General features: G+C 47.5%; 3 protein-coding genes and 1 long non-coding RNA gene across 4 annotated transcripts in view; 1 reads left to right on the top strand and 3 right to left on the bottom strand.

Annotated features, from left to right (window-relative positions):
• The window catches only part of LOC108788099 (zinc finger protein 62 homolog), a 949,422-nt gene that overhangs the window by 217,659 nt on the left and 706,074 nt on the right, over positions 1–25,689 (bottom strand). The window lies entirely within an intron of this gene.
• On the top strand, positions 5,426–6,606 carry LOC108788107 (zinc finger protein 182-like). Its single transcript, XM_018557841.1, has one exon. It carries the CDS (start codon positions 5,502–5,504, stop codon positions 6,597–6,599), a length of 1,098 nt encoding a protein of 365 aa, XP_018413343.1. The 5' UTR covers positions 5,426–5,501; the 3' UTR covers positions 6,600–6,606.
• On the bottom strand, positions 10,504–21,655 carry LOC108788073 (zinc finger protein 271-like). The gene is made up of 2 exons (XM_018557806.1): positions 20,245–21,655; positions 10,504–11,885 (listed from the first exon to the last, which is right to left on the bottom strand). Exons 1-2 carry the CDS (start codon positions 21,653–21,655, stop codon positions 10,504–10,506), a joined length of 2,793 nt encoding a protein of 930 aa, XP_018413308.1.
• LOC108788113 overlaps positions 25,470–25,689 on the bottom strand; it is a 24,193-nt gene continuing 23,973 nt past the window's right edge. Inside the window, exon 4 of the long non-coding RNA XR_001941307.1 lies at positions 25,470–25,483. This is a non-coding gene — a long non-coding RNA (uncharacterized LOC108788113). The remainder of the gene's footprint in view (positions 25,484–25,689) is intronic.

A 25,689-nucleotide genomic window follows, 5' to 3' on the forward strand; every position in this document is an offset into this window, starting at 1 on the left:
GTATAGTACAATGACACGTGGGGGTATAGTACAATGACACCTGGAAGTGGGGGGGTATAGTACAATGACAGCTGGAAGTGGTGGGGGTATATTACAATGACACTTGGAAGGGAGGGGGGTGTATATTAGGCAACAAGTGAACATTTTGTCCCTGAAGTTGATGTTTTGGAAGCAGAGATAATGGACACGTGTGAGGATTTGAGGGACTTTGAGGATTGGGTCAGAGCAACTCAAAAACTGCATCTCTTATGGGATGTTCCTGGTCTGCAGTGGTCAGGACCGACCAAAAGTGATCCAAGTAATGCACTGAAACGCACCTGTAGTAGGCCGCGTCCGAAGTGGATCTTAGGCTGAGGATAAGGTGAAGACGTGGTCAGGCAGGCCGGGTCGGCAACAGTCTGGCAGCGAGGTACAAAGTCGGGATGCAGGAGAGTAGTCGGGAGGTGGGCAGAGATCTTGACACGATCAGGCAGCAAGGTACAAAATCGGCAGGCAGAAGAATAGTCAGGAACCAGGCAAGAGTCACGGTGTAAATCCAACATACGACACAGCGGTAGCTCATACAGGAAACCAAACCAGATCAACGGGCTCAGAGCACTGGAAGTGTCCGGTATTTAAAGCCTGAGCTAATTACAGATCTTCTACAACTGGTAGGCATGTGGAGCCAAAGTGTCCACAAGGAGAGTTGCTGAGTACAAAAAAACCTGCAGCAGAAACCAAGTCCTTCCAGTGGCTGAATGGCTAGGTCTATGCACTTCCTTGCCAGAGGCCCAGCTTCAAACCCCGAACAGGAGCTGATCAGACAGGTACGTGACATGCGTGTGGGGAGTGAAGGCTGGCCCGTGTAGTCTGATCCAATAGAGGAGCTCTACTTGCTATAAAAGTTAATGCTGGTTCTGATACAAAGGTGTATCAACTCACGGTGCCCATGTTGACCTGTGTCAACCTCCATAAGTGCCTACAATGGGCATGTGAACATTAGAACTGGACCACAGAGCAATGGAAGAAGGTGGCCTGGTCTGATGAATTACATTTTCTTTTACATCATGGTGATGGCTGGGTGCGTGTGTGTCACTTACCTGGAGAAGAGATGGCACCAGGATGTACTATGGGAAGAAGACAAGCCGGCGGAGGCAGTGTAATGGTTTGGGCAATGTTCTGGGAAACCTCAGGTCCTGCCATTCATGTGGATGTTACTTTGACACGTACCACCGACCTGTTACTGACCAAGTACACCCCCTCATGGAAACGATATTCTCTGATGGCAGTGGCCTCTTTCAGCAGGATAATGCGCCCTGACACACTGCAACAATGGTTCAAGAATGGTTTCAGGAACACAACAATGAGTTTAAGGTGTTGACTTGCCCCTCCCCCCATTCTCCAGATCTCAATCCAATTGAGCATCTTTGGGATCTGCTGGGAAGATGAGTCCGATCCATGGAGGCCACACCTCACAACTTACAGGAGCTCTGGATGTGTGAGGAACACAAAAGGTCGTCAAGAGGATATAACTTTTCAAACCCATTGTCTTCCCATTTTGCCCATTCTCCTTGATCCTTTGCACCTGGAACACCAGGGTCTTTGTGCTGTGTGAATGTTCCAAAAGTATGAATCAAAATTTCCCAAAGTCGGGTCATCTGTGGCCTGAATGGCAAGTGAGGTTCTGATTCAACAATGACAATAAAGACTTATTTAGGACATGGATTATACCTTGTGGTTTATATATGGCCCTCTTTTCTCCTTCAAATAATTAATCAATGTCTCTCTTGTAACAAGACCTGGAGTCTTCAAGACTAGTTTTGGGCGTTTCCCCCCCCCTTTGTTTTCACCCGGCAATCCCGCCAGTAACACACTTCCTATCCAAAGCTCACTCACAGTACTGTATCTATGGAGGCAGCCATGGTTGTCACCCACTCGAACGGATGCGATTGAGGGGCTGGACTCAACTCATCAATAGATGGTTGAAGAAGGTGGATCAAATTCATATGTGACGTAGTAACTCCAGTGAGGCTTTTCTCACCACAAACAGGGTACCCCTTAACTGGGGGGGCCCGAACGTTTGGAATCCATGTGTAAAAAGTCCAATGAGAGCACCGGGCTAAAGAAAAGAGAGTCCAAAATCTTTTAATGCTGACGTTCTATCACAAGAAGACAGAACAGCCAACACTTTGTAGAGGGCACATAGATCTCCCCCCTTTTTCGGGGTGCGCCCCTCACTCGCAACTTGTATTGTTGTAAGCCCCTCCATGTGCACCTTGCGATAAAGGCCAGTTATAAATTATGCAGTTGCCCTGTATTTGTAACCTACAAAACTGCCTCCTGGGATGTGTGACGCTTCCTTATGGGTGGAATCCAGAAATGGCGGGTCGCACCTAGGGTTGCCACCTGCCCAAGATTCACCAGTCCGGGTTTTGAATGCTGTGTCCGGGTTTCATTGCAGCAGAAACCCGGACACAAGATGTCAGGCAGACAGGGGCAACCAAAATTAAGATAGGGGCTACTGCCCCTCCCACCAAAAAAACTGTTTGCACGTAGCAAGAGTGTTCGGGTTTCGCTAGAAGAAAAGGTGGCAACCCTAGTCGCACCACATTGTGCCGTAAAATGAAGGTTTTACGGCATGTTACCGCATGTGTACAGGTATGAAAGTGCCATATACAAGAAGGCTGCTTGGCATTCCTTTTAATCCCTGCCAGCCATTAATGGGCCATAATTAAATAAAATATTCTCAAAATTAAATCAGGACCGGAAACAGTCCCTGCTACAGAATGACAACTTCCGGTTCATGCGTTTCACAGCTGGTTTCACCTCAAGCACGCAAGGCCACGCCCCAACTCTCAACGGCCATATATGGAATGCGTGACGTCTCCAGGCTCGCCCATGCTCCCGTGGACGCTAGAGGCCAAAACCCAGAGTTTGTTCTGTGCTCCGTGTGAGCGGCCATGTTGTTGTAGCCTTGTTTTTTTAAAACACGCATAAAACGTGATCCAAAGAAGACAAAAGTCTCCTCCGTCACACTTAATTAACTGCTAAATCAATTATAAAGTTATCTTCAGACAGCAAGACATAACAGCGAGCCAGGCACTGCACTGGCAGCCATTTTTTAGTAGCCATAAAGTAAAGACTTCAGTTGCAAAGATTGGTAAGAAAACGACTACATCGCCCAGAATCCTTTGCTCACCCCACTCTTTATTTCCTGTTAGGAACAAGATTTCAAGTGTCTGGGCTGCTGGACTGAGAGGTAGTGACAAGAAGAGTGATTGAAGTGCTTTTTGTCATTGATGGTGCTCAGGTAGAAGTGGAGTTTTGGGGATAACACAAGTGTAGAGGGTGACAACACTCCTGAAAATAAGAATAGAGCTTCTGCTTGGTGTATAGTTACTGTTTTCTGTTTACTTTATTACATTACAAATGCTTTAAACACCATTGAAAGTCTAAATCCACCGGCCTCGGAATGCGGTGCAACCTACAGCCTTCCAAATTGTATATTTTACACTGTATGTGCCATTTTAGATGGAGTTGGGATGGGTTGGAACCCCAGTAATTTACTGCTGCCCTTTGGGGAGGTTTGGCCTCTCTGTTTGCCCTTGGTGTCCGTTGCCCCGGGACAACAAGTCACGGCAAATGCCATATTGCATTTGCATTGCCACCTTAACCGTAATTGATGGAAATCTTCCAATAAGTGAGGAAAATCCAAGGAGAGGATTATTCCTCACTTTCTAAGGAATTCCTTTTGACTTCCTGTTGTGTGTCCGAGACAGGAAGTGAAGGAAAATCTCCCTAATGAGGCACATATGGCAAAAAAATGCTACTCTAGTCTTCGAAAAAGGCCAAAAATGTTCTTCCATTGCTGGACTTGGCTGAAAATTAACGTTGGCGCCTTTGATGTTGCCAAAGTAACCCCCGAGGACCATGATTAATGTCATGTGATGTGATATTGCAGCCAGTTCACTGGCTTTGTTGTTCTTTATAAACATGGCCCTTAAATCTTTTCTTCTCCACAGGCTTGTACAATGTCTGCATCACGGCCTATAGACTCAACCGAGGAGGCCACAGAGGTAGTCCAGGTGACCAAAGGCTTCAAGATGGATCAGTTGAAGTCTGCATCACGGCCTATAGACTCAACCAAGGAGGCCACATGGGTAGTCCAGGTGACCAAAGGCTTCAAGATGGATCAGTTGAAGTCTGCATCCCGGCCTATAGACTCAACAGAGAAGGCCACAGAGCTAGTCCAGGTGACCAAAGGCTTCAACGACAAATGCTCCAAATTGGTTCTAGTCCAGGCCCCACTCTTGGACATTTCCAGGCCTCCTGAACCCAAGCGGGGTTCTCCTACGTATGTTAAAGAGGAGCCCTTCCCATGTGTAGAACAAAATCCACAGCCTGAGAACCCCAGAGCTGGAGATTATTCTAAGTCTACCAGAGTAAAGGTGGAACCGCCTTCGTGTCAAGAAGAACATGTCCCACATGCCTTCATGCCAACGCCTGTGGGTCATACGCAAGAGTCATCTTTTAAGGAGGAACTAATGTCGCATGAAGAGCAACATCTCCCCCAAGCGGACATTTTCACACCTACACATCAGACGCAGTATTTAAAGGAGGAGCCACTGTCATTTGAAGGCCATCTCCCCCATTGTGACATCTCTACGCCAAAACATCATAGCAAATGTCCATCTACTCTTAAGGATGAGGAACATCTTTCAGTTGTAGAAAATCTACCCCACCTTGACCCTTCCATACCCACTCATCCGTCTACTCATAATGGTGAGGGACCTTTTTCAGTTGTAGAACATCTACCCCACCGTGACCCTTCCGTACCCACTCATTGTGTACACTATAGGTCTACTCATAATGGTGAGGGACCTTCTTCAGTTGTAGAACATTTACCCCACCTTGACCCTTCCATACCCACTCATCCGTCTACTCGTAATGATGGGGGACTTCTTTCAGTTGGAGAACATCTTCCATACCCTGACTCCTCCATACCCACACCTCGGCCAAACTATACCTATATTAAGGAGGAGCCCCTCTCCAAGCTCAGCAACACTGATGTTTCCCCAGATATTTCTCTTCACATTAAGGAAGAAACGGACTCATGTAAAGAACTCATGAAGGAGGATGATGATGAATTGGATCTATCTACTGGTTGTGTGGAACCCATGTCTATTAAGCCAGAGAAGGCCTCATATTCAAGTCAAGTAGGGCTTGTTCCTGACAGAGTCCACACATGTCTATCAGATTTTACTGGACACCCTGAGGAGACCATATTTGTATGTGCCGAGTGTGGGAAGTTTTTCAACGACATGTCGACTCTGACCAAGCACCAAAGAGCTCATGCTACCGAGAAAACCTTCCAGGGTTGTGAATTCAGAAGCCACCTAACAAAGAGGCCCCGATCTGGCAGACGTGACCCTGCTTTGGTGCAACCGCGATTGTACGAATGTTTTGAGTGTGGCGAATGTTTTCCACGCAATTCTCAACTGCTTTTCCACCAAAGAGATCACATGGGGGAAGAACCGTTTGTCTGCTCGGCGTGCGGGAAATGCTTCCGAAGTCCGGGACAGCTTGCCTCCCATCACAGGACACACTCCGGGGAAAAACCTTTTGGCTGTCATCGGTGCGGGAAGTGTTTTCTCACCAAAGCTCAACGGGTCGTCCATGAGAGGTCGCATACGGGGGAAAAACCGTTCCCGTGTATTTCGTGTGGGAAGCGGTTTGCCGAAAAAGGGAAGCTGATCAGGCACGAAAGGACCCACACGGGGGAGAAACCTTACAGCTGCTCGGAATGCGGGAGACAGTTCGCCGAAAAGGGCAAGCTAGGCAGGCACCTGCGGACGCACCGGGGGGAAAAATGCGCAGATTGCCCGAAAAGCTTCCGGTGCAACGCCAAACTAGTCACCCACCAAAGAACCCACCGAGGAGCGAAGCCGTTTGAATGTTCGGAGTGCGGAAAATGTTTCAGCAACAGCAAACAGTTTGTAGTCCATCGTAGAACCCACACGGGCGAAAAGCCCTACGAGTGCCAGACGTGCGGAAAGTGCTTCACAGAGAAAGGGAAGCTGGTGAGGCACCAGCGATCCCACACCGGGGAGCGGCCCTTTGCGTGTGACGAGTGCGGGAAGCGGTTCGCCGAGAATGGGAAGCTCGCCCGGCACAAAAAAACCCACGCCAGCGAGAAAGAGTGCCGATGCTCTGAATGCGGCAAGGATCTCCGTAACAAGTTGTCCTTGATGATCCACCAGAGGCTTCACACGGGAGCGAAGCCCTACGCGTGCCCGGAATGCGGCCGGCGCTACACGTACAAGTCATCGCTTACCAAGCACATGAACGTCCACTCGCAGGACAACGGCTACGCCTGCACTGAGTGCAAGAGAGTCTTCAGTGAAGAACGCAACCTGCTCCGGCACTACCAGACCCACACGGGGGAGAAGCGCTTCAGCTGCCCCGAGTGCAAGAAGAACTACAGCGACAAGTCGTCTCTGAACATCCACCTTCGACGCCACACCGGAGAGAAACCATACGTGTGCTCAGAGTGTGGGAAGGCTTTCTGCGACCGCTCATCCCTAGGCAAGCATGAGCGTAGGCACAGAGAGGACAAGTAGACTTTGGTTGAGCAATGCCGGGCCAAAGTCGTTACGTAGAAGGTTTCAGGACCACGAACGTTGGGTAGATGTTGGGTCCTGAAGGGAGACATCAACACATTGATATTTTTTTTTAAATTCAATATTTGTAGAAATAAAAGTTACCTTTTGACCTTGAAGAAAAATCTCAGTGAGATGTTTTATTTCATAAAATAGGTTTTCCATAGCAATACTCTTGACCACAACGATGTACGTAGATGAGTAGACCGGCCTAACGACCATTCATCGTACCCATCGATCAGCCATAACATTATGACCACCCCCCTAATATAGAGTAGGTCCCCCTCTTCCAGGCATGGACTCCGCTAGACCTCTGAAGGTATGCTGTGGTATCTGGATGACTCCCCAAGTATTGAGCAGGTATTCCTTCTCCTGACCCATCCAGGCATGGCCTCCACTAGACCTCTGAAGGTATGCTGTGGTATCTGGATGACTCCCCAAGTATTGAGCAGGTATTCCTTCTCCTGACCCATCCAGGCATGGCCTCCACTAGACCTCTGAAGGTATGCTGTGGTATCTGAATGACTCCCCAAGTATTGAGCAGGTCCCCCTTTTCCTGACCAGTCCAGGCATGGCCTCTATTAGACCTCTGAAGGTATGCTGTGGGATCTGGATGACACCCCCCAAGTATTGAGTAGGTCCCCCTTTTCCTGACCCATCCAGACATGGACTCCACTAGACCTCTGAAGGTATGCTGTGGTATCTGGATGACCCCCCAAGTATTGAGCAGGTGCTCCTCCTGACCCATCCAGGCATGGACTCCACTAGACCTCTGAAGGTATGCTGTGGTATCTGGATGACACCCCCAAGTATTGAGTAGGTCCCCCTTTTCCTGACCCATCCAGGCATGGCCTCTATTAGACCTCTGAAGGTATGCTGTGGTATCTGGATGACCCCCCAAGTATTGAGCAGGTCCCCCTACTCCTGACCCATCCAGGCATGGCCTCTGCTAGACCTCTGGAGGTATGCTGTGGTATCTGGCACCAAGCCGTCAGTAGCAGATCCTTCAAGTCCTGTAAGTTGTGAGGTGGGGCCTCCACTAATCGGACTTGTTTTCCCAGCACATCCCACAGATGATCGATTGGACTGAGATCTGGAGAATTTGGAGGCCAAGTCATCACTTTAAACTCGTTGTTGTGTTCCTCAAACCATTCTTCAACCATTTTTGCAGTGTGGCAGGGCGCATTATCCTGCTGAAAGAGGCCACTGCCATCAGGAAATACAGTTTCCATGAAGGGGTGTACTTGGTCAGGAACAATGTTTAGGTCGGTGGTACGTGACAGAGTGACATCCACATGAATGGCAGGACCCGAGGTTTCTCAGAAGTACATTGCCCAAAGCATTACACTGCTTCCGCCGGCTTGTCTTCTTCTCATAGGACAACCTGGTGCCATCTCTTCCACAGGTAAGTGGCATGCATGTACCCGACCGTCCGCATGATGTAAAAAAAAATGTGATTCATCAGACCAGGCCACCTTCTTCCATTGCTCTGTGGTCCAGTTCTGATCCACATTTGCATGTTGTAAGCACTTGGCGGTGGACACGAGTCAGCATGGGCACCTGAGTGGTTTTGTAGCCCCATACACAACAACCTGCGATGCTCTGTGTGCTCAGAGACATCTTTCTATCAGAACCAGAATTCACTTTATCAGCAATCTGATCTCCAGTAGCTCTTCTATTGGATCGGACTACACGGGCCAGACTTCCCTCCCCACGTCCATCAACGAGCCTTGGCTGGCCATGACCTTGTAGTCATGACCCCAGCTGGGTCCACCAGGTGCCCTCCCTGGAATACATGGATAAGCAACTGGGGTGACACCACAATTCAGGTAAGCCAATGGTCGTGTCACCCAAGTTGGTTCCATAGGAATGTATGAAGGCTCTATAACAGAGAAGGCTGCCTTGGTACGATCACCGCTGGAGGGGGGCGGGGAGCATGAAGCCAGCTTTCCGGGCCAAGCAGGAAGCCAGGGGTGAGTCATTGCCTGCTTTCCGGGTTCCTGATTGGCCGAGAAGACGGCTCCATGCTCCCTCATCACCAGGGACCATGGAGCCAGCTTTCAGTCGAATCAGGAAGCCAGGGGGGTGAGTCATTACCCGCTTTCCAGCTTCCCTCCTGATTGGCCAAGAAGCTGGCTCCATCCTGGACGAGGGGGGCATGGAGCCTTCTTCCCGGCCAATCAGGATGCTGGGCAGCGTGTAATGACTTACAGCCCGTCTTCCTGATACTGGAAGTTCCGGCATCAGGAGCATTCGGGCGAGTACGAGTATCCCCAAATACCCGGTATCGGCACCGATACTAGTATCGATATCGGTGAGTCCCTAATGTGTATGTATGCATCTGAAATAGAGACTTTAGAATGCAAGTTCCTCGAGGGCGGGGCCTGATGTGAATCTACATATATGCCTGTAAGAAATACCCAATTACGCGCAAGGGTGTGCTTGCTCACGATTGGGTATTCAAAGTGAACACAGCTTCCCCTTGGTTCACCAATATTACAAAGGGAACGGCCCCTTTAGTACACCAACCCCAACGCATGATCTTTGAAAACAGAGAACTTTATAGAAACGATGAAACATGAACATCAACTAGGTAACAATATGAGTGCTACGTATATAAAACCTGCTATAAAAATATATAAACTATTTACAGACATATACAGACATGCAGTAAGGAGACCAAAAAGAATCAAAGACGGGGTCCCCTTTCATCCTTTCCTATTGGACGTCACTTCCTGTCTGGTAAAACATCATCAGCAGGACAGGAAGTGCGAAATGTCTCCAATGGATTACGGAGGGCAGTAAGGATCAAGCAGAGGTCCTAACCCTTCCCCACCTTTATCCAAAGCTAAGGAAATACACTCTCAACAGAAACTGAGGGTCATCTTAGTACCACCATGAACCCAACACATAGATCTTGGACCTCCGTCCCAATGGGGTTGTGTCCCGGCTGATGTCCCGCTATCACTTCTCATTCTTGGGCATGTGCCGTAGGCATAATCAAAGGCCACACGTGGGCGGGTCTGCACACCCTTAGCTGATCAAATGCTTCTTCCTGCACAGAAGGGGATCTGAGACTAGCGATGATCTTCTGTCCTTCTATACTGGAAACCACAAAATGGTTATCTAAGAGCTACAGCTTCAAGAGGACCTACTCTGGTGCCTTAAACATCCCTATACTCGTCCAATATTCTTCCTTCTTTGGTTCCACTATGTCCATTGGGTGTTGGTGGACCCTATTTAGTACGCTATAACAGTTGGGTTTTGGTGGAACTCATTGAGTCCATGATAGAGTTTTGGTAGACCACATTAAGTATGTTGAGTTTTGATGAACCCCATTTGCTCCTCTATAGCTAATACGATTTGTGGAGTCCTTTTAGTATGCTAAAGCTTTTGGTGGACCCCCATTTACCATTAAGTCTTATACAGCTGTTGAGTTTTGGTGGGCCATATTTGCTCCTCTATAGCGGTTGGATTTCGGTGGACCCTATTTAGTCATCTTTAAAACGGATGGGTTATGGTGGACCCCATTTAGTCTTCTACAACTGTTTTGGTGGACCCTATTTATCTATCTATAGCTGTTGAATTTGGTGGACCCTATTTAGTCCTTTATAGCTGTTGGGTTTCGCTGGACCCTATTAAGTCTTTTATGGCTGTTCACTTTTGGTGAACCTCATTTTATCATCTATAGCTTTTGGTGGACCACATTAAATCCTCTATAGCTCTTGGGTTTTGGGGGACCCTATTAAGTTCCCCATAGGTGTTGGGTTTTAGTGGATCACATTATGTCTTCTATAGCTGTTGGGTTTTGGGAGACCCCATGCAGTGTTCAGTTGAACACAGAGACTTCATTCAAAGCGGGAAGTCAGTCTGTATCATCGGCATGGACCTTCTGGTGTCGGGTGAGGTGCGACTTCTTTATAAAGCGTTTTCCACACTGCGTGCAGGCATGGGGCCGCTCGCCTGTATGAATCCGCACGTGCTTTGCTAGGTCGGAGTTGCTGATGAAACATTTGCCACACAACGGGCAGGGGTAAGGCCGTTCGCCAGTATGAGTTCTCTGGTGTATGTGGAGGTAAGATTTCTCAGCAAAGCTGCGGCCACACTCTGAGCAAGAATAAGGCTTCTCGCCCGTGTGACTCCTTACGTGTTTCACTAGATCCATATTCCGGGCAAAGCTCTTCCCGCACTCACTGCAGCTGAACGGTTTCTCATCCGTGTGGGACCTCTGGTGGTTCAGAAGGAGGGCGGGATTAGGAAAGCACTTCCCACACTCGGGACATGGGTACTGCCCGCCACCGTGGTGAACTCGGCTGTGCAGGACAAGGTGGGCGTTGTTTAGGAAGCTCTTGCCACATTCTGGGCAGGAACAGGTCTTGTCCCTTGTGTGGGTCAGCTGGTGCTTGACCAGGTCGGAGTGGTCAATGAAGCTCTTGCTGCACCAATTGCAGGAGTGAGGCTTGTCACCAGAGTGGATCTTCTGGTGGCGGTTGAGGTGGGACTTCTTAGTGAAACATTTGCCGCACTCTGAGCAAAAATGGGGCCGTTCCCCCGTGTGAGTCCTGCGGTGCTTCACCACTTCGGAGTTGCTGATGAAGCATTTGCCGCAGTCGGGGCAAGGGAAGGGCTTCATGCCCAGGTGGATCTTGCGGTGGCTGCTCAGGTAAGTCTTGTAGGCAAAACAGCGACCACATTCGGCGCAGGGGTATGGCTTCTCCCCAGCATGGCTTCTCTGGTGCAGGACCAAGACAGCCTTCCGGATAAAACACTTGCCGCACTCTGGGCATGGGTAGGGCCTGTCACCAGTGTGAATCCGGCGATGAACCACCAAGTGCGTCTTGCTACTGAAGCACTTGCCACAGTCAACGCAGGAAAATGGCCTCTCTCCCGTGTGGACTCTTTGGTGGACGACGAGATGAGGCTTGCTGAAGAATCGTTTGCCACACTCGTCGCAGGAAAAGGGCTTCTCTCCAGTGTGGACCCTTAAGTGCTGGACCAGGTCGGACTTCCGAATGAAGCCCTTCCCACACTCTGAACAGATGTGGGGCTTCTCCCCCGTGTGAATCTTGCGGTGGACGATGAGCGCCGAGATGCTAATAAAACGCTTCTTGCACTCGGAACAGGAATACGGCTTCTCGCCCGTGTGGATTCGGGTGTGGATGGCGAGGTAGGCCTTGCTGACAAAACATCTGCCACACTCGGTGCAGGGGAACGGCTTCTCGCCAGTGTGAACGATGGCGTGCTTGGCTAGGTCGGAACTCCGAATGAAGGTCTTGTTGCATTCGGGGCAAGAGTGAGGCCTCTCCACGGTGTGGTACTTCACGTGTTTGGAGAACTTCGCCTTCCTGGTAAATGTCTTCCCACAAAGCGGACAGGCCAAAGATGAGCCCACCGGTTGAGGGGCAGAAGAGCCGGAGTCACTGCCAAGGCCTGTCTGAGGTTCCAAAGCATGGGGCGTACCACCAACATCATCTGTTGGTGGATACCCATCAATGTCATGCACATGAGGTTCATCTTGATCCTTTGGATGTTGAAGGCCATTGTTAGCCATTGAAGTGGAACCATCCTGGTTGGGGAGGTGTCCTTCAACAGAGCTGATGGAGCTTTGACTGTCCAATAAGTTCCAACTCCACAGTAAACCTGATGGAACAAAATTCAGCGTAGGTGAATGTGACTCCTCAACATTATTAATAGAGGACAATGCTACAACTATATGCCAACTATGTACGCCGGAGATCAAATCAGGAAAAACAGCCGGCTATTAAAACAGGAACCATCTGTTCTGCATGTAATGTGCGTGTAGAAAGGCCATTGTCAATCCTCTTACCTGATGATGTGAGGGACAGCTGGTTCTCCATCACGACCTCCTGGTAGAGATCCCGGTGTCCTTCTAGATACTCCCACTCCTCCATGGAGAAATAGACAGAGACATCCTGACACCTTATAGGAACCTGACACACACAATGATACAGTCACCATCCAGACACATCCCTTGTCTGTTCCTGGATCATGTCCCAGAATTCCCGGCACCGCTCACCTCTCCTGTCAGGACTTCAGCCATCTTCTGGGTGACTTCTAGGATCTTCTTGTCGTTGTTTATATCAGATGTCGGCAAAGGAGGAGGGAAAACGCCATGTACGATACTGTGATGAAATCCCTTTTTCATGACAGTGCAATTCTAAATGTGAAGGAAAGAAGAAATAAGTAACTGAGACTTTCCCAGAATCCTCCTCACCTCTCCGGTCAGGTCTGTGTTTTATGAATAGAGATAAGAGTGATGTCATGTGACCTCCCAGAATCCTCCTCACCTCTCCGGTCAGGTCTGTGTTTTAGTAATAGAGATAGAAGTGATGTCATGTGACCTCCCAGAATCCTCCTCACCTCTCCAGTCAGGTCTGTGTTTTAGTAATAGAGATAAGAGTGATGTCATGGGACCTCCCAGAATCCTCCTCACCTCTCCGCTCAGGAGGTAGATGATCTCCAGGGTGAGCTGTAACAACCTCTCATTCATGTGACTCCGCTCATTATAGAACATCAGCATTTCTGAAACGCATCCTATAGAGTAGTCGATCTTCTGAATAGATGCTCCACCGTCAAGTGACCTCAGAGCTGAATGGAGAAAGATACAAAAGGGAAGTGAACAGCATTTGTATAGATTCTTTAAACTGTCCTCCTTAGTGAAGCGGTTGAGCATCAATTAATATCCAAATATGATAACGTGTGTGTTATATACAAATTAAAACTCCCAGGTGGACAGGAACAGAGCCGGGAACTATGGCTGGGAGATCTCACTTTTGGTGAATCTTGGACTTATAAGAAGCCGGGGCTGAGTCAGCCCATCAGGCTCCATGTGTATGTCTATGATATCACCTTAAAGTGACCTCACATTTCAATGATCAGGAAAACCAGTTACTTTGACATCTTAAGGAAACCATTGATTCAACGAGCAGAATGACAAAAAACGTTGGTTCTCCTACCTGGTGATGTGATGGTCTGCTGGTCCTCCATCATGACGTCCTTGTAGAGCTCCTTGTGTCCTTCTAGATACTCCCACTCCTCCATGGAGAGATAGACAGAGACATCCTGACACCTTATAGGAACCTGACACACACAATGATACAGTCACCACCCAGACACACCCCTTGTCTGTTCCTGGATCATGTCCCAGAATTCCTGGCACCGCTCACCTCTCCTGTCAGCAGCTCAATGATCTTCAGGGTGACTTCTTGAATCTGGTTCTGGTTGTTCCTCTCAGATGTCAGGGAGGGAGGTGGATGGTCCATGATGGGTGACGGGTCAGATGTACGACTGTTGTATGGTAATAGTTTTCCAGATATCATCTTCACTAGTTCATAATCCTGTGCAGAAGACACAAAAAACAAAAAAATAACTATGTATGTTCCCACAACCCTTCTAAGAGTCCTCCTCACCTCTCCAGTCGGGTGTGTGTTTTATTAAAGGAGAACTATGAGATGAGTGATTTCCACTCACCTCATAGTTCTAGCTGACCTTTTGACAATGACACTGTCACAGGTCGGCTCAGTAGATACAGTCTCCTCCTCACCTTTCCGGTCAGGAGGTAGATGATCTCCAGGGTCAGGTTAAGTATCTTCTCAGCCATTTTGCCCTTGTGTTGGCCCAAGTTCAGGATCCCCAACTCTTGAATCTCAAGAGACTTTAGTAGATGTGAGAAGACAATGTAGGAAACATCATCTGAAAAGTGAAATTGAAAAAAGAAACAAGAATTAAATCTCTCTCTATATATATATATCACAACATTTAGCATTATGACGCCACCAAACTGGACGAGGAAGTCTCTTGATTGACCATGTAGTAACAAGACATGTCAAGGAACAAATATAATTCCCACTATTTATTCTCCATCACAGTTGGGATTTTCGTTTTGCCACCACCTTTAATATGTCCCATCACTGGTCGGTTTACAGAACCGCTTCTAAACAATGTCAGACAAAACATAAAATCAAACGGATGACCAACAAATAACCCATGACCACAATGATCCAACAAACCGATGACCCTTATGACCCAACAAACCCATGACCACAATGATCCAACAAACCGATGACCCTTATGACCCAACAAACCCATGACCACAATGATCCAACAAACCGATGACCCTTATGACCCAACAAACCCATGACCACGATGATCCAACAAACCGATGGCCCAATAAACCCATGACCAGAATGATCCAAAAAAGCGATGACCCTTATGTCCCAACAAACCCATGACCTCAACAAACCAACAAAACGATGACCCAACAAACCCATGACCACGATGATCTAACAAACGGATGACCCTAATGACCCAACAAACCCATGACCACAATGATCCAATAAACTGATGACCCTTATGACCCAACAAACCCATGACCTCAACAAACCAACACAACGATGACCCAACAAACCCATGACCACGATGATCCAACAAACGGATGACCCTAATGACCCAACAAACCCATGACCACGATGATCCAATAAACCGACGACCCCAATGACCCAACACACCCATGACCACGATGATCCAAAAAAAACTATGGCCTCAGTAACCCAACAAACCAATGACCCTTTCCGGGAAGGACAGAAGCCCTGCTGAAGTCAGAATCGAGGTAAGCCAGTTGTATATGACCCACCATGATAGAATTGTTCAGCAGGATTTTCATGGTGCTTCAGGGCAGGACTTCAGTCTCTAGTCACATGATGCTATGAAACCCCTCTGATGGTTCCAGCACCAACTTCTGAATCTCAGGGAAAACACATGCTGCATTTCCTTCAGGATTGTAGATGAGGCAATTCAAAAGATCAGGACATTAGCACAGGACAATTATTCTCCATCAGCAATCACAGTTGCCACCTTTAATATGTCCCATCACCATGTAGGCAAGACACAAAAATCCAACCCATGACCCTGATCACTCAACCAACCAACGACCCAACCAATAACCCTGATCATTCGGAAGATCAGGACCCTAGTAGCCTACATCTAGTTTGGAGCAGGCATGCAACCTGGAACTTCTACTGTTGCAACCAAGCAAGCTGGTGCCAAGCAAGATTGGCAGGCAACTGGCATTTCCAGTAGGAGGAGCCAGGACGGTCGCCGCAAGCATCACTCCCTTCATGGTGCCTTGGGGGGGGTCATCACGTCTAGAAAAGTTTTTGCGCCTTTTTGACTTACGCCAGCTAATCCAGACAGCCCGGCATGCAGCTCTCCTTTAAGAGACTTTTAAATTGCTCCAGAACATGGAAGAAGATGAGTTTGTAAGCATTTCTGAATCCATCCTCCACAAAATGAAGCATCTGAGGTCCACATCTTACTTTTAAAGGAGGAAGATTGACCTTTTCCTGCAGCAGTCAGCCACACAGAGACTGGGTGTTGCAGTTTTGGGAGCTGGACTACAACAAAATGGCTCCTAAATACATTACTTGTGTTGCTGCTTATTCTTAAATCCCTGATCAGGATTTCACGTACAAATGGGCTTTGGGTGTATCATAAAATGCAATTTAAACTGAAGCAAAAAGTTACATGTGGGATGTAAATCGAGCCTGTCCTTCAGGAGACCACAACAAAATGGCCACCACACCGGTTTTATCTTTTCTTTTCCTTCTTGCAGGACAGAAAATGCAAATTTAAGTGAAATTATATCACCGATATCCTGCTATAATATGGCAGAATTAAAAAAAGAAGGGGAGCCTTAGGTTTAGTCAGGGGTAGTTTATGCCTGCAGACCACAACAAAATGGCCACCGTCCAATTTCATAGATTGTAGCAGAGCTACAACAAAATGGCCACCGTCCCATTTCATAGACTGTAGCAGAGCTACAACATAATGTCTGCAGGAGCCAAACAAAATCCCCTTTCTAGTGATAAACATGTGTAGTTATCACAAGCTGTTGTTGCTGAATTATTATTTTTTTAATCTAAAAGTGAATGGGGGCATGTGAACAATATGAGAGTCATGGACGATACCTAAAATATCCATAACAGCCATATTGGATGGCCCCAAATTGTCCCGCTTTTGGAAATCCGTCCTTCTCTCCTCCCCACCTGTCCCTTTCCTTGGTCTGACGTATAGCCCTGACGTTGGATTGAATACTAAAAAGCACCTATGGGCACTACTAGATCACCTGCAGCCATCTAAGTGTAGGAATTTACTACACCTTCCAAGCAGCTGCATCTGAGCAGTTTATGTGTCTTCAAGTGGATACTGGAGGGTCACATGTACCTCTTCTCTCCTTAAATACTCTGCTCCTTCCTCCATCTACCTCTTCCCTCCTTAAATACTCTGCTCTGCTGGAGGACTCTGCTATTTCCTCCATAACTCTCCTCTCCTGAAATACTCTGCTCTGCTGGAGGACTCTGCTCCTTCCTCTATTTAACTCTCCTCTACTGACGTACTCTGTTCTGCTGGAGGACTCTGCTCCTTCCTCTATAACTCTCCTCTTCTGAAATACTCTGCACTGCTGGAGGACCCTGCTCTTTTCTGTACTGCTCCTCTCTTGAAATAATCTGCTCTGCTGGAGGACTCTGCTCTTTTGATCCAATGCCCCTCTCCTGAAATACTCTGCTGGAGGACTCTGCTCCTTCCTCTACCTCTCCTGAAATAGTCTGCTCTGCTCCTTCCTCTATAACTCTCCTCTCCTGAAATACTCTGCTCTACTGGAGGACTCTGCTCCTTCCTCTGACTCTCCTCTCTCCTGAAATACTCTGCTCTACTGGAGGACTCTGCTCCTTCCTCTATCTCTTTCCTCTCCTGAAATATATACTCTTTTCTGTACCGCTCCTCTCTTGAAATAGTCTGCTCTGCTGGAGGACTCTGCTCTTTCCATCCAATGGTCCTCTCCTGAAAGACTCTGCTCCTTTCAATATCTAACCCTCCTCTCCTGAAATACTCTGCTCTGCTGGAGGACTCTGCTCCTTCCTCTAACTCGCCTGAAATACTCTGCTGGAGGACTCTGCTCCTTCATCTAACTCGCCTCACATACTCTATATCTCTTTCCTCTCCTGAAATATATACTCTTTTCTGTACCGCTCCTCTCTTGAAATAGTCTGCTCTGCTGGAGGACTCTGCTCTTTCCATCCAATGGTCCTCTCCTGAAAGACTCTGCTCCTTTCAATATCTAACCCTCCTCTCCTGAAATACTCTGCTCTGCTGGAGGACTCTGCTCCTTCCTCTAACTCGCCTGAAATACTCTGCTGGAGGACTCTGCTCCTTCCTCTAACTCGCCTGAAATACTCTGCTCTGCTGGAGGACTCTTTTTTCTTAACCGTTTCTCTAAGGAAATAATCTGCTCTGCTGGAGGACTCTGCTCTTTCCATCCAATGCTCCTCTCCTGAAATACTCTGCTGAAAGACTCTGCTCCTTTCAATAACTAACCCTCTTTTCCTGAAATACTCTGCTCTGCTGGAGGACTCTGCAAACTCTCCTCTTACTGAGGTACTTTGCTCTGCTGGAGGACTCTGCTCCTTCCTCTTTAACTCTCCTCAATTTCTCTGCTTTTTCCTCTACCTCTCCTGAAATACTCTGCTCTGCTTTTAGGACTCTGCTCCTTCCTCTATCTAACCCTGCTCTTCTACCCAGAGACAGCATCGCTCTGGATCTGATGGCAGCTGGTATTTGGTCATGTGACCGGCAGCCATGGAATGCTGGAACAATGGTTGGTGCAGCCATGGCGCCCACTGCCGGGGATATTATTTCAAGGACAGATCCACTTTATTGTTTATGAAAATGATGGCCACCTCCCCGCACACAGTTGCTTTCGATTTCTTGGAGCGACTTTATACTCATACAAAAGATCCCAAGAACAGAGTTCTGTGAATGACCCAAAACAATTTCAAGAACCACAAAAAAAAAAATCAGATGCAGCCGTGTTGTTTAGAAAAATGAAAAATATCATTTATTAGATTCTTTTTTTTTCTGGTATATTTAAAGCCTCAAAAATATGCAGATTTCCATTTCCAGACTTTCCCCAGAAAGTGTCCAAATGAACGCATTTATACCTGCAGCAATGTTGCCAAGATTATTGAGACACGTCAACCTTTACTTTCGCTCCACTCTAAAGGCAGGTGCCATCCCTTTAAGGGGGTTTTAACGCTCGGGGAGTTTCCTAGGCCTTCCAATTATGTGAAACCTGTGATTGGCTGCCACAGCCGGCATGTGATCGGGAGCACGGCCTACCGGCTCAGGATCGTAGACAGTGACTGGGAACTCTTGGTTATAGGGAGGTCACAGTGCTGCAGGCGCGCAATTAAATATGCTCCTAGCACAGAGCACCGGTTGTCTACCTTTCACACACTCTTCCTTTCAAGTTCTGCTGCAAAGTGACAGGTCCAATTAAAGTATCAGACCTTCAAAACTTGCTCATTCAGTTATAGGTGGACATTGGTGGCTGAATCAGCTGAGAGATCTTCTCTGTGATAGTCCCGGACGAGCCCCCACGTTTAGCTGAAAATCTTTTCCATAAGGGACAATTATTATAAAATTCTAGTTAACACGGCCTCAGCAGTCTTGTAATGACTGTGGCAGGTGGGTGGCACTGACAATCACTGACACTCCTCAGTGAATGTCACGGACGAGCCCCCACGTTCGGCTGAAACTTGTCCATAAGGAACAATTCATATGAAATTCTACTTAACACGGCCTCAGCAGTCTTGTAATGACTGTGGCAGGTGGGTGGCACTGACAATCAGTCATTACAAGACTGCTGAGGCCGTGTTAAGTAGAATTTCATATGAATTGTTCCTCATGGAAAAGATTTTCAGCTGAACATGGGGGCTCGTCCGGGACAATCACTGAGGAACGTCAATGATTGTTAGTGCCACCCATCTGCCACTCCTCAGTGATTGTCCCCGACGAGCCCCCACGTTCAGTTGATGAGATTTTCCATAAGGGACAATTAATATAAAATTCTACTTAACACAGCCTTAACTGTCTTGTAATGACTGTGGCAGGTGGGTAGCACTGACAACTACTGATAATCCTCAGTGATTGTCCCGGATGAGCCCCCACATTCAGCTGATCAGATTTTCCATAAGGGACAATTAATATGAAATTCTAATTAGCACGGTCTCAGCAGTCTTGTAAAGACCGTGGCAGGTGGTTGGCACTGACAATTCTCAGTGATTATCCCGGATAAGCCCCCATGATCAGCTGAAAATCTTTTCCATAAGGAACAATATAAAATTCTACTTAACTCGGCCTTAGCAGTCATGTAATGACTGTGGTAGGTGGGTGGCACTGACAATCACTGACACTCCTCAGTGATTGTCCCGGACGAGCCCCCTCGCTCAGCTGAAAATCTTTTCCATAAGGATCATTTATTACGAAATTCTACATAACACAACCTTAGCAGTCTTGTAATGACTGTGGCAAGTGGGTAGCACTGGATTTCCCCTACAGAAGCTGGTGGACCATTCACAGGCTTCTACACATCATTGGAGTATGGGTTTTCCGTAGGCAGATCCTACCGCAGGATTGAGAATATTAACCTGAAGATACACAAAAATAGAAGATCAAATGGATCATAATATGTTCTGCTACAACTTATTAAAAAAAGGGGTTTATCTCTTGTGCGTTTTATGATGCTCACGAAGGTGGGACTTCTGGGAGAAGCACTTAGCACACTCTGTACACTTAAAGGGTCGTTCCCCCGTGTGGACCCTCCTGTGCCGAAGAAGGTCAGAGTTACTGATGAAGCCTTTCCCGCACTCCAAACAAGAATAGGGCTTCTCCCCCGTATGAGTCCTTTGATGGATCACGAGTTGGGAGTTACAGGGGAAACACTTCCGACACTCAGTACACGAATATGGCTTCTCCCGCGTGTGGACCCGTTGGTGTATGACCAGCGTGGACTTGGTGGCGAAACTTTTTGGGCAATCGGAGCAGCCGAACGGCTTCTCTCCCGTGTGGACTCGCTGGTGGACGATAAGATGGGAGTTGCTCGTGAACCATTTCCCGCATAAGGAGCACGAGAACTGACACTTACCAAGGTGGTTTCTCTGATGTAAAACCAACTGAGATTTAAAGGGAAAAACCTCCCCACATTCAACGCAAGAGGCCTTCTTGGACTTCCAAGGGTCAGCAAGGTCCGAGGTGCTAAAAGACTCGGTCTGATGATCGTCACTCTCAGAAGTTGTATTGTTGGGGCTAGTCCTTGGTGTTTTGCCACCTCCATCCAGAACTGGACTGTCCTGATCTAAGATATCACATGAGTTTGTCTGACTGTTGGGTCTTGGAGAACTTCCATTTTTGGTGCTCGTTCCCAATTCATGGCCTCCTCCGGTCCATAAAGGGCTCTTGCCACTGCACTGATCACCAGCAGGATCGGTGCTTGCAAATCCTAAACCAGCCTCTGTACAACTTCCACCTTTTTTCCCCAGACCAACGTGAATCCTTTCGTGCTGAAAAAGACTCGGCTGGGTGCCGAAACATTTGCCGCATTTCGAGCAGGCAAACGGTTTCGAGCGTGCATGACCTTCCTGGGAAGGGCTATCGGAAAAACAGATCCCACTATCCAAATCGGAGATTTGGCTTATTGCCACCATCGAAGGCGTGCAAGTCGTCTTTCTTTCCACACGCGCCAAAGAATCTTCAAAATCCGGGCAAGTGCCAAGGCATTCGGCGTTGTGATTGGCAATGTGGGTGTTGGAGGTGTCCGAATAAGAAGCTGGCCTGTTGTGGGTGGGCTCGTAAAAAGCCGGATCGTCTTCTTCGCTCGAGGCGTACTCCTCCTTGATGGAGGTCGAAGCACTTTCCTCGTGATTGTTGGAAGAGCGCATTTCGGTGTAGGCCACGTGGCCTTGGTCACCAGGGACCGTTTCCTGCTTGATATAAGCGGCTGCATATTGTGTATGTTCTACGGGCGTGGGGGTGTCGGAGTTTGTGAGATGGTCTTCATCGAGTGGCCCCGGCTCATTTTTAATTGGCGCAAATGAGTGATCGGTGTGATCCGACGGCGTGGAAATGTTAGAGCTTGGACCCAGTTCTTCCCATGCGGCCATGTTGTTTGTCTCTAACAAGGAAACAGAAAAATGGACACACTTGAGCACATATTATTTTCATAGCCATGTTGTCTATCCTCAGGAGGCCTACCATTCTCTAAAAGAGGACCTGTCACTACATTTTGAACTTTCTATTAATTTCCTTCTCCTCCCTCTTACATAATCACTTGTTTCCTCGCACTCCATGCCCTTCCACAGCCTGGACTATCACGCATCCCAGAAAGCTGCAGGGCTGTAAGTACCCATTTCTTGCGTGCATGGATGCAGCGGCAGGGGTGAGATTCATATTTTATGAATGGGGCCTGACAGAGCCAAGCAGCGTGGAACTGGGGCAGTCGGGGAGACAAGACCTAGCAGCGTGCCAACAGGGGGGGCGGCCGTATAAAAGCAGGAAGTGAAAGCTGGCTCCAGAATCCAAGATGGCGGCACGGAGTAGCAATAACACTTATAAATCTATAGCACCGGGGAAGAGGTCGCTGGACTCCAGGGACATTAAAGTTGGCGTTTGGCTGAATTAATTTTTTGGGGGTATGCAGCAGCAGGGACATAACTTACCTTATAATATTCTTTCCCAGAATGCAAAGCAGTCTGTGATTGGAGGAGGCAGATCCGGTTATTTATCCACCCGTCCTCCATCCACAGAATGCTTTGCATTGTGAGAAAGAATGGGAGACATATGGGTGAGAGAGAGAGAGAGAGAGAGGAAAGGGGAAGACAAGCCACGCCAATGGTTTACACCAGGGGTAGCCAAACTCCGGTCCTCCAGCTGTGGTGGAACTACAAATCCCATGAGGCATTGCAAGATTCTCACAGGCATGACTCCCTGAGAGAGATGCATCATGGGATTTGTAGTTTCACCACAGCTGGAGGGCCGGAGTTTGCCTACCCCTGGTTTACTCTCACAGCTGCTGATAAGGGATGAGCTCAGTATTGGACTGAGCCTGAGCTCCTCGGAACACAAATAAAAGCACCTTCTACTGCCACCCAATCGGCTGCGGCCGGGGAATTCCATGTTTACAGCAAAGGGGCGGGATGCAGTGACGTCACTGACCTTATATGGCCACATGGCTTCATTTGGTCAATTACATTTACCTAATACGGCCATGTGCCCATATAAGGTCAATGACATCAGCACAACTATCCCACCTCTTTGTTTATGTTCAGTTGTGGAGCAGGGAATGCCCCTGCCCGCAGGTGGCCCCAGATCACTTCTGGGTTTTCGGAACAGCTCAGGTTCAGTCCAAACCTAAGCTCATCCCTACCGCTGTATTTTAATTCAGCAGTGGAGAAAGATCAGCACTGTGGGCAGTGTCCGTTATCAGAGGAGGGGGAAGTTCTATGCTAAGCAGGGAACTAAACTTCAGCTGTGACCGAGTGTAATATTTTAAGGTGGGAGGGTCCTCATTAAAGGGTTCAAACTTCTATTAGGTTTCTATTACAGGTTGTGTCCCCACTGCAGAGATTTCCTGTCAGCTAGTAGAGATGAGCTCTTGTGGGCACTTCCACCCAATCAGATGCGGGCTGGGCATTCCCCCAGGCAAACAAAGGGGCGGGATGCTTGTGCTGATGTAATTTACCTTATATGGCCATTTTAGGTAAACGTCATTTACCAAATATAGGCGTGTAGCCATATAAGGTCAGTGCATCCCTTCCCTTTGATTATGTCAAGCTGCGGGAGGGGAATTCCCCGGCAGCAGCTGAGTGGCCAGCATGAAAAGAGCTTCCTTCCGTGTTCAGGAGGAACGTCTTACGGGTTCAGACCAAACCCGAGCTCATCCGTATCAGTTAGTAAATGTTGCCTGGGTCTCCATAGAAGAGATTTGTCTTTTCAGTCTGCCACCTGGACAGAAGTCAGGCAAACCTCCCTAATGGGGACACATGGAAGCGACAGCAAGCACTGGGGAGACACAGACATCTGACCTGCCCGGAAATGTCAGATGCAGGATTTGTATTTCTGTCCAGTCCTCACATTTACACAGCTCAGAAACACAGCATGGCCCTGTCTGGCAGGACAAGAGACCTGATTGTCCTCAGCTGCAGTTACCCTTACAGGTCTGGTCCCTCCCCCAGAATATGAAACATACTGAACTTGTGTATCAAGGTATACGCCTCCAACATCATGGCATCTAGGCCTCCTCTTACCTTCGGGGGTGTAAGTGATGCAATTCTCTATCATGACGTCTTTGACCAGATCCTTGTGTCCTAATAAATACTGCCACACCTGTACAAGAGAGAGCGATGACACCTTATGGGAACCTGACACACACAATGATACAGTCACCATCCAGACACATCCCTTGTCTGTCCCTGGATCATGTCCCAGAATTCCCGGCACCGCTCACCTCTCCCGTCAGGAAGTGGATGATCCTGTTGGCAAGCTCTAAGACCTTCCTGTTCTTGTTTTCACTAGGGGATGGCGAAAGGGCTGACTGAGCCGTGATGGGGCTCTGACTCCTGCTCCATCCATCTGACCCCTGCCATTGGTCGGTGGGAGCCCCCGGCTTGCTGGTTGTCTTCTTCACGACAGTATAGTCCTAAGCAACAAGGTGAAAAATTATAAACAGTAGACACAGTTGAAGCGTCCCCCCTCCCAAAGATGGAGTCCTCAAATACTTCCCGATACATTGATAAATAGGGCGTGATGACACCTAAAGATGTCAGAATCCTCCTCACCTCTCCGGTCAGGTCTGTGTTTTATTAATAGAGATAAGAGTGATGTCATGTGACCTCCTAGAATCCTCCTTACCTCTCCGGTCAGGTCTGTGTTTTATTAATAGAGATACGAGTGATGTCATGTAAACTCCCAGAATCCTCCTTACCTCTCCGGTCAGGTCTGTGTTTTATTAATAGAGATACGAGTGATGTCATGTGACCTCCCAGAATCCTCCTCACCTCTCCAGTCAGGTCTGTGTTTTAGTAATAGAGATAAGAGTGATGTCATGGGACCTCCCAGAATCCTCCTCACCTCTCCGGTCAGCAGGTACATAATCTCCAGGGTCAGTTTTAAAACACTGTCAGTCTTACGTCTCCGATTCGGATCCATGCTCCGACACCGTCGCTGCGTTCTCTCGACCACCTTGACATGATGATAATGACAGATTTAAAATGTGCCACGAAATGGCTTCAAAAAGACGAAAAAGTTATTAACCGATAATAATAATATAATTACAACATACAAAACTCCAAATAATAATAATAACAATAATATAATACAAATAAACACTTCTAATAATAACAGTGATGTAATAAACATTCCAAAAAATAAGAATGATATAATGAAAACCAAAACACGAATAATACACATTAAACATGCCAGAGAGGGACACAGCTGTGAATATGAGGGCAGCCCTGTCCTTGAGGTGTCATACCTCCGAGCTGTCACACTCTTACCTGGCCGGTGTTCTGTCTTCTGGATGTTTTCTACACAGCTTCTTAGTTAAAAATAGCCACAATCCACATCACTTCCGGGTTCTGCGTTCCACCTTCCGGATCGGCTTTGATCTCCCTCCTCCAGGGATTGGACAGCGGCCGTTTCCCGTCTGCTGGAACGCACAATTACAGGGTTTGGAACGCACAGGCCGGAAGTGCATTGGAAGATAGTAGACGCAGATGTGAGTAAAGATCCTACTAGCTCAGCGGATCATCATTATTTTATTGTCATATTGTTGTTGTTGTTGTTATTATTATTATTATTATGTACTAAAATGGGTTTATTTTATTATTAGCGGTAATGTTACAACATCAGTATTACTGGTACAATTTTTTTTATTGTATGCTAATAACAGCAATTATAATAACAATGCAGGCGATGTAATTATTATCATTGTTCTGTTTACGTTGTTTTTTATAATATTTCTACCAGTTTGTAATAAAATTATACTAATGATATTATTGGTGATGTTAAATTATAAAATGACCATTATTTTGGGAATCAGTAATGTTAGAATATCAATACTTTATCAATAATTTATTATATGAATACAACAGGAAAACCTTTATAACAGTATAGTTATTTATTTTATACTATATATATA

The sequence above is a fragment of the Nanorana parkeri genome, unplaced genomic scaffold, assembly GCF_000935625.1.
Source record: "Nanorana parkeri isolate BGI_ZX_2015 unplaced genomic scaffold, ASM93562v1 scaffold305, whole genome shotgun sequence".
Taxonomy (NCBI): Eukaryota; Metazoa; Chordata; class Amphibia; order Anura; family Dicroglossidae; genus Nanorana; species Nanorana parkeri.